This window comes from Puntigrus tetrazona, chromosome 7 (assembly GCF_018831695.1).
Source record: "Puntigrus tetrazona isolate hp1 chromosome 7, ASM1883169v1, whole genome shotgun sequence".
Lineage (NCBI taxonomy): Eukaryota > Metazoa > Chordata > Actinopteri > Cypriniformes > Cyprinidae > Puntigrus > Puntigrus tetrazona.
The window spans coordinates 33,697,448-33,706,955 of record NC_056705.1 but is presented as its reverse complement, the minus strand read 5'-3'; the positions used below and the strand labels follow the sequence as shown (position 1 = coordinate 33,706,955).

The following is a 9,508-nucleotide window of genomic DNA, read 5'->3' as shown; positions in this document are numbered from 1 at the left end:
TTAGGCCACTCCAAAATACAATACGTGTTTAATTTATCCCCACCCCAAATAACTTTATAATATATGTTTGTTTGTTTTTTACTTTTGTAACAGCCTAACCATACCTATAGATATAGAAAGCTGCACCATGCAAAATCATCCCAATTCAGTTCATTGTAAGAGTTCTGTCAGAAGTTTATACATATTATTATTGTTTATTAACATAACACAAACACAAAGTACAGTGGACCAACACCAGCAGATGATATGGCACCTCAAATCATCTCAGAAGCTTCACGCTGGACTTCGAGAAACTTGGATTTTATTCCCTCTTTGTGGAGGGTGCCAGTGATCATCTTCTGGACCACTGTCATAACTGTGACCAGCCCAGCATTTACACTCAAAATCAATAAAACTAATCAAGCTTAAATTACAATATTTTTGACTAATTCACTGCAAGTAATATTGAAACAGGGTTGTGTGAGTGTAGTAGTAGAGGAACAGTGATGAATCTACTTATACATTATGATAAATATTCTGAAGAGAAAAGCAGATGAACTGAAGGCTTTTTGAAGGGTAGTTAACGTTAAAGAATTTAACAGGAGTGGATAGTTTATTAACAGCGTTTCTGAGTAGAATCGGTTCATACAGATAATATAGATAGGTTTATTACTATAGTATTAAAGCTAATATCAGTATTCCTGTTCTCTGTGCTGTAGATGGAGGAGCTGAACGCGCAGCTGTATTCAAGGCGCGAAACTCGACTGGCCTCGAGATTTCAGTCTCTCATCCAATTCCCACAGTAGATGGCGGTAATGCTCTATTAAGTGATCTGCCAATAACCCTAAAGAAGAAGAAGACGACGAGAGAAGGGCATGAAAAACGAAGAGGACCGGTTTGTAAGTCTCTGCAGTCTCTTCCTGTACACGTCGCTTTACGGCTGACGTGACGCAGGCACTAGCCGGGCAGCCCCAGGATCAGTTCAACCATGGAGACTCTCTTTAGCCTACCGTTCACCGTACTGGAATGTCCGAACATCAAACTCAAAAAACCCTCATGGCTACATATGCCTTCTGCAATGACCGTATATGCCGTCGTGATCGTTTCATATTTTCTCATTACCGGTGGTAAGAATATTAAACCCATCTCAGGCTGAACTAGCATTCAGCTAACTCTTATCCTGTTGTGTTTATGTGTGTGCACGGAGCATAATCTTTTATCCGCTAGTGTAAGTTTCCCGTACAGTTTTTGTGTATTAGTTTAACTTCACGCGAATATACGCGGGCTTTCGTGTTTTGCTAAATGATCTTAGCTTACTTTCTGTGACAGTGCTGTTGTGGTTAATGAATCAAATGATCGTTGTCGTTATTAATTTAAATGATCTGTCCACACTGTAGACAGAATGACTCGTTGTTCTTTTGCTTCTGTCTGCATGAGCGCGAATAAGCTGTTTATTATGATTCATTCATGTAAAACTTGACAAATGCTTTTAAGTCTTTACATGGTTGGGATCAATGGAACCGATGTGATCTGTTAATTCCTTCAGGCATCATATATGATGTGATCGTTGAACCTCCAAGTGTGGGATCCATGACGGATGAGCACGGGCACCAGAGGCCAGTGGCTTTCCTGGCGTACAGGTGAATGTTTTGATACGAGCCGTCATTATATCTGCCGGATGATGGCGCTTTAGATGAATTTGAAGCACAATCATGCTTGAAGAACATTTAACAATAACCGAAGCAAGATCGAAACACGTACATCCCAGTTATTGGAGGATATCTCCTAACTGTAACGTGAAAGTGTAGCGCTGAATGCTTGTGTTGTCTTTTGAAGAGTGAATGGACAGTACATTATGGAGGGGTTGGCTTCCAGCTTCCTCTTCACCATGGGAGGCCTTGGCTTCATCATTTTGGATCGGTCTAATGCGCCCAACATTCCCAAGCTCAACCGTTTCCTTCTGCTCTTCATCGGCTTCGTCAGTGTGCTTCTGAGCTTCTTTATGGCCAGAGTCTTCATGAGAATGAAACTACCGTAAGTCGCTAAACATTATTTATGTTTATATTGTATTACACTACCAGACTGAGGTTTGGACACTCTTCTTCTTCTTCTGGTGATCTGAATGTTTGTTTTGCAGTGGTTATCTCATGGGTTAAAGCTGCAGTATCGCAGATTCTACAGGATGAGATGAATGAAAACCTACAGAAATCAACGTTTCGGTGCCAAGGACTACAGTCTTAAAGTCTGATCTTTTTTTTTTTCCCCACTGCAGAATTTCATTCATTTTTTTTTATTTTGTGCACACGTTTGTCTAGAAGGACCCTCACCATACAGGTGCATGAAAATGTGCTACATTTCCTTCTCAGCGTTGTTAAAACATTTTCTTGTAAAAAGTCCACCGGATGGTCAATATTGTATTGATATCCATTTTGCATAACTGTTATTTTGTAGACGGCCTGTTCATAAATATGGCTGCTTGATGTGCAGTTTTTTTCTATAATAAACACACAACACACACAACTTTGAAACCATTTGTTTTTATTTTTTTAAAATACTTTATTTTATAACAAAAATAAATTGGTTATTTACAATAAAATCCTATTTAAAAATGCATAGAATACTGTAGAGTTAAAGCCCCCGATGTTATGTTTGCTTTGAAATACATTTGAAGGTGTGGGATCCATGACGGATGAACTATACCGGGTCTTGGTTATGTTTTTAATTATTTTAATATAAACCGATGATCTATCTCGCTCTCTCTCACATATATATGCAGAACCGTATATATTTTTTTCAAAATTGTAAGAAAAGATATTCGATTCTGCATAACACTTTCATTTTTACAACAGTATACATGTGCCCCATCGGGTAAATTTCATCAGGTCTTCATCCTTACTTAAGACGCTTTGTACAAATACAGGTAATATGTCATATGCGGACAAGTGCAAAGACCGGAAGTCACCTGGAATGCTTTAAAACATTCAACCGTTAGGGAGCTCACTGGATGGATCTGGGATGGAATGGGGTGTATTCCAGAAAGCATGCTTAACTTACCGTCAGCCCTGAACTTTCGATTGATTAACCCTAAACCGTCCTTACTAAAGGTATGTAGTTCCAAAAACACATCCGAGTTCATCCAACCCAAGAATATGTTCCTGGGATGCATTCGAAATCGCCCCCTATTTGCAAGGACAGCCTTTTTAAAGTGGTGTCCAAAACTATAGTTGACTATCTGGAGTGCGCTCATACAATCCCACAATGCACTGCAAAAACGAGTGTACAACCGTTATACACTCCCTGACAGCGCACGTACATCTAGGAGCTGTCTGCATTTACATCTGCAAGACATTATTTAGGTTGTTCACTTATTTGCAATATGTCTGTTGGACCTCTCCTTCGAGATGATTTCGAATGTATGTAAATCTTTTGAAAGATGTCTGCCACGTTGTCTGTAGACAGCAGGTGTTTTCCCGACCATGAGATCTTTAACAGACTTTTTGCAGACGTACACGTGCTAAAGGTTCAGATTTACTCGAGGCTAGAGAGCCCCCATAATGAGTGTCGCGCGCCGAATGAATTCCCGCGTTTTGCCAGAAGATGGCGCAGGCCTCCATCGAAGCAAAGCGCTCGTCCACGGCGTGATACGACACGGGTACAAATTCGTTGTACGACCATGAAAACGTTTAACTGGTTTATACGCAATTTCCGTGACAAAATTCAAATAACCCAACACAGCCTTTATGTCCTCGTCGTGTTTCTAATCACGCTTTAACAAATGTTTTTTTGGGAAATGGGAAATGTATTAGAGGCCAGAAGCTTAAATGTGGTGACACTGATGTTATGTATCCGTGGTGTAGTTGTCTTCCACATTTTTTTTTCTAAATATCGTAAGAAAAGATATTAGATTCCACATCCTCCTTCCTACTGTGCTGCCTTTTATGTCGTGTAGAGTGTTTTCTATTAGCTGTTTTACTGCGGCAGACATCAGCGGGACCTGCTGAGTGAGCGTTTCCTCAGGTATGCATACAGTTGAGCAGGCCGCTGCAAAACAAGCAGTGTTGAAGGTGCACTTAAAGTGCCTGATTTGGCATAGATGCATGCAAACCATTACCACAAAACCGCTCAGCGCTAAAAATACGTCCTTCAATTCGATGGCCACAACACAGATAAAGCCATGTAAAGAAAAAATTCTTATGGTTTAGTGCTTTATAGCTTTCCAAAAGCACGCGTGAAAAGCTAAAACAGCTCTTAATGATAATATTGAATAGGTTTATTTTGCTCTGAGGTCATTTTTACTCATAAATCAAAAACACTGATACAGTTCTGACTGGCACCACTAAAATACAGTATATGGCAAAACAATCCTTATACAGTGTATTTTAGATCCATTAAAACATGGAAAAAATGGTTACAGATGTAATTAAAATAGTCTGTAATTGAAAACCGTTAGCCTGTCCCCTGACGTTTCATTTGGATTTTAGCCTTTTGGTTTTTTTGTCATGAGGTAGTGTGCCGGTGCGCTTGTGGCTGCTGCCATTCGAAGGGTGAACGAGGCCGTTTTCATCACTGGGTTCCTTGAGACCAAAATGTAAATAAAAAATATCTTAGATGTCTGATTTGCTTTGATTTCTTGTAGCTTTTACATAACCTGCAATATTACCTTTCTCTTGGTGTGTCCATTCTCTGAGATTACCGCTTCAGACATTTGGAGGCCCAAAGTCTTTTCTAGGTCTAAGATAAAAGAAGAAAACACAAATTGCCATGAGGAGCGTGAACGTATTAAACTAAGTTTCGAGTTACCAAAAGTACCTGTCAGAATTTGGTCAATCTTCTCCACGACGAGTTCAGCATCCTCTCTGGAGAAGCACATGGGAGGCTTGAACTTCAGAACGTTGCGGTGTGGGCCATCAGCACTGAGCAGTATCCGCTGCTCTTTTAGTCTAAAAAAAAAAAAAGTTTAAAAAGTTTTTAGCTGCGCTCATTACCATAGTAACTTACATCGCACAACAACATGCTCCGGGGCGAGTTATGTTAGAGATGTCAAACTGAAATTGGACCAATCAGATGTGAGCAAAGTGTGACACATGAAAAAAAATCCCCCAGTTTCACTTGCTCCAAATTAAAGGCCACTAGTACAAAAAATGGTCTGCCTTTAATGATAATTACTTTATTTTGTGTGATTTATATAATTATATTATTAATCCATTACACACAAGCATTTTTAGTTTAACAGTTATTAAAGCATCTATTTTAAATAGACGTTAATATATACAGTTTGTATGTAATATAAATAAGCTATAGAATCAATAGATAATGCTTTGAAGAATGATGAATTTAAACGAAAAAATTTTTTAGTCTCTTAATCTTTAACCAAGGCGTGTGATTGGCTGTTCACCAGTGATGTCACACATTCATGTGCACATACTCCACAAACTCAGAATCAAAGAGAATGGTATCATAGTACCAGATTGGAGTTGTTTGGTTTTGTCAAATTGAAACTAATCTTGTAACTCTGAATTTGTTCATTTACCTTCGTGGTACAGGCCCTGGAGCCTATATATATATATATATATATATATATATATATATATATATATATATATATATAGGGTAACATAAATAACAAAAAAGTTTGGAAAGATAAAAGTCACAAAATTGCATATTATACGGTATGCTAATAACCTGTTAAACTTTGCTTTTGCTGTTAAAAGTTTCAGAAATTCCTCTTTTATAGCATGACTTGCTCTGACCTGTAAATAACATCTTGAGCTTCAGCTGTGGCAGGTGTCCTCTTATCCCGGTTTCTTACCAGCTCCAACCCAATAAACAGGCCACGCCCCCTAGAAAACAACACACATGACCTTCAGCTTTGAACCCGGTAACGTGTGTTCTCGGCACACTTTCATCAGCACTATTGCGCGCGCATATTACTGCCACAAACAACCCTGGGGAAATGATTTACACAACTTGCAACATAAAGAGGCCAGGTAACTTCAACTTATGCAAACATAGGTTCAAGGTTCCACTGTGGGACATTATCACTTACATGGCCTTAATTCACACTGCAAATTTATGATCTAACTATAGTCTTCCATCTGGTTTTATTATTATTTTAGAAGTCAAGACCAGGTTAACCAACCTCACATCACCCACCAAAGGGTGTCTTTTCTTTAGATCATCCAAAAGCTGAGTCAGGTAACCTCCGACGTGCAGGGCATTGCCTTGGAGATCTTCCTCTCAATTACATCCAGCACCGCCAGTCCAATAGCACATGATACTGGGTTACCACCAAACTAGAGGACACAAACACATTCTTCAGCATCATCAAAAAATCTACGGAACATATCTGTTGCTCATCTGATCATTTTTTTTTTAAATCGGTTGTTGTTGTTTCGGTCTTAATTTGTATTAAGTATATATATATATATATATATATATATATATATATATATATATATATATATTTTCTTCTCACTGTGTTGAAGTACTCCATTCCAGATGACATGAAGCTTTCGGCGACCTCTCTGGTGGTGATCACACATGACATCGGATGGCCGTTTCCAATAGGTTTGCCCATTGTAACAATATCTGGTACAAAATCTTCTCCCTGCAGCTGGAAGGCCCAGAAGTGGGTGCCCACCCTGCCAAAGCCCACCTGGACCTCATCAGCAATGAAAATGCCTCCTGCATTTCTCACATGCCTGTGGCGCAGCAAAAGGTTGTGCACAAATTCAAATGTATGTATGTTTCGGAAAAATATTTCACACGACGCATGCGTTTTAAGACATTTCAATAGTCTCATAAATGCACACTTGGATCCAAGGTGTTTATAAATGGGCGAACAGTTATAGGTAAAATTATATACTCATATGTCCTGAATTAGCGGCAGAACCTGACAGAAACTTTAAGTAAGCTTAAAACTATTTCAATGAAGGAGAGGAGCAAGCACTTAGTAGTACATACTGTGCCACTTTCTGGAAATATCCCGCTGGAGGAATGACCTGCCCTCCGCAACTCTGCAGTGACTCGGCGATAAAAGCGGCAATCTACACAAAAAAGATCCCGTGAGTCCCTTGTAGCCTAGTGCTTATACGTGTGAGGAGTACTAGTCCTTTTTAAAAGCTGCTTTAGATGACAGCCACTGCCATGAGAAGAAAACAAAAGCTGAAGAAAGCTTAGGAAGTTCACAGAGAACCGGGAGGAAAACTAAACATATAGACATTACATCAGAATAAATCCCATGCGTAAAGACCAATTCTTTTTCCTGAAACAGAGGGTTAGGGGTGCTCTCTTTGGGCCTCGAGGAAGCAAGAGTAATTCCCGTCATAGCTCAACCTGGAGAGAAGAGAAACAGCAACAGGTGGAGAGCAGAGGAAATGCGGGGAGGGAAAAGGAAAGGATACAGTTTAAATGAATTAATGATGGAGAATTTAAGAGATCACACAAGAAACCAGAGAACTGAACGGTCCTGTCAATTCATTTAAGGCAAGACGCACTATATGCACTGGTCAGTTTTGCCATAATAGGTTATTTTTATAACAAAAAGATGAAACACATTGATGAAAGCATACAAACATTATTTAACAGTTACAATTAGTTTTTTAATATTCACTGTGTAAAACTTTAGAACCAGTGTTCAGATCGAGTGCACAAAATTAGAGACTTTAAGCATTTCAGAAAACTTATAATACAAAAAATAAATTAAAAGTTGGCAATTGTTAAAGTAATCAGTCATTTTGGAGGAACTACAGTGTCTGGTGTCTTGCCTTAATGTCAATTATATGATATCATCACTGCAAATTATGAGTTGTCATTTTAAAAAGAAAGGATTCAAATAAAGTTTAAAAGTACAGTCAGTGAAGAAGGCTGACTACTGTGGATCTCAAATAACTTCTCTTACCTTACGTCCCTTTTTATGGGCCTGCTCGATTATATCTTTGACATTTTCAGCATAGGCCATGGCTGGGTCAGGGTGGTCCTCACAGTATGTGCCTCTATAAATGTCTGGACTGAGAGCCTAAGGAATCATCACATTTATGAATGTTTAATAAGTGCAGAAATAAATGCTTTTACTATTGCTATCAAATTTTTAAACCTCTTTAACTGTGCAGATATTAATGTAATGAATAATTATTGCATTTATTTATTATTACTTTTTAAAAATTATATATTAAAAAACTATCATGGGTAGTCTTATCACTATTTGTGGAATGGTCAGTGCCAAGGCCTTTAGGATTGTACTGTATTTGTAGAATAATGTCAACATTAGAGAGAAGAAAGACCAAAGACACTTTAAAGACACTTTTCATAAAAAATACATGCTAAGTGGTTACGTATACTGATGTGGCTCACTAACTCGAAACACAATACTGACTGATCACCACAGTCAGAGTAGGATGGAGTGATGACCACAAACACACACACACACACACACACACACACACTGCACGCTCATCCAAACATCCACAGAGGTTTCAAACTAATATTTAACATGCATTTGAGTTATAAAAACATTGTTCAAAGTAATTACTTTTAACAAGTATGAACCTGTATAATGTCAACTTAAAGGAAAGGTTTCATAAAAATAAAAAATAGTTACGTCATCATTTACTCACCCTCGTGTCATTCCAAACATTTATAAGTTTCATTCTTATGTTAAACATAAAAGAAGAAATTTTGAAGAACCAGTCATTTGACTTTCATAGCAGGAAAAGAAATACACACCGTTTGATTACCAGCATTCTATAAAATACCCTTTTTATTTTCAATTTAAGAAAAAAATAAACTCATGCTGGTTTGCAGTGACATGAGGGTGAGTAAATAATGACAGAATTTTTGAGGTGAATTGCTAAAAGTAATTTTAATTCAGAAATGAAATACATGCCCATGGAAGAAGTGTATTCAAGTCATTGCATGCTGTATATAGCAACACAAAAGGACCAAAATAGCAACTAAAAGTTAAAAGTAATTTCTAAATTATTTCAAAAATGTATCATGTGACACTTAATGACTGCTACATTTCACGAGGAAAACCAATCTATTGTGCATTGTAAATAATATTTCACAATATTACTGTTTTGATGTATTTTTGATCGTTGAGACATTAGAAGTTGGGCTTCTGCACAATACTAGCCGTCCACCTCTGAGCAGTTTTTGACTTCAAGACTAATGTCTGAGCGCTTTGTGCATGTGACCTTATGTCAAATCCAATATGTCAAACGTCTCATGTTGCAACACTCACCACGTGCACATGTTGGCTTGGCTCTGCACCAGCCATCTGATGAAACTTATATGGACTGATATCAATGAGCGATGACACATGACCGTGGTAGGCACTGCAGGGGAAGCACACTGATTGAAAAAATGCAAAACCAACAGAACAAAGTTCCACCGTGTTTGAGAGGGCTTCAGTTATGTAATCTTCTAATGATTATTTTGCTTATCGGTGTATAATACGTGCTGAAAAGCAGCAAAGCATCACATGCGATACTTTTGAAGGGATATGGTGTTCATTTACACGAAAAACCCA

At 38.1% G+C, this 9,508-nt stretch overlaps 2 protein-coding genes across 2 annotated transcripts in view; one reads left to right on the top strand and one right to left on the bottom strand.

The window, feature by feature from the left end:
• The first annotated feature begins 845 nt into the window (after nucleotides 1–845).
• Nucleotides 846–2,499, top strand: LOC122349279 (oligosaccharyltransferase complex subunit ostc). The gene is made up of 4 exons (XM_043245259.1): nucleotides 846–1,106; nucleotides 1,526–1,619; nucleotides 1,816–2,013; nucleotides 2,117–2,499. Exons 1-4 carry the CDS (start codon nucleotides 968–970, stop codon nucleotides 2,133–2,135), a joined length of 450 nt encoding a protein of 149 aa, XP_043101194.1. The 5' UTR covers nucleotides 846–967; the 3' UTR covers nucleotides 2,136–2,499.
• LOC122349278 (ethanolamine-phosphate phospho-lyase-like) overlaps nucleotides 2,242–9,508 on the bottom strand; it is an 8,893-nt gene continuing 1,626 nt past the window's right edge. Inside the window, 10 exon segments of the mRNA XM_043245258.1 lie at nucleotides 2,242–4,553; nucleotides 4,640–4,710; nucleotides 4,789–4,919; nucleotides 5,730–5,819; nucleotides 6,119–6,215; nucleotides 6,218–6,272; nucleotides 6,455–6,680; nucleotides 6,943–7,025; nucleotides 7,880–7,996; nucleotides 9,221–9,314. Coding sequence (XP_043101193.1) covers nucleotides 4,446–4,553; nucleotides 4,640–4,710; nucleotides 4,789–4,919; nucleotides 5,730–5,819; nucleotides 6,119–6,215; nucleotides 6,218–6,272; nucleotides 6,455–6,680; nucleotides 6,943–7,025; nucleotides 7,880–7,996; nucleotides 9,221–9,314 — 1,072 coding nt within the window. The 3' untranslated portion in view covers nucleotides 2,242–4,445.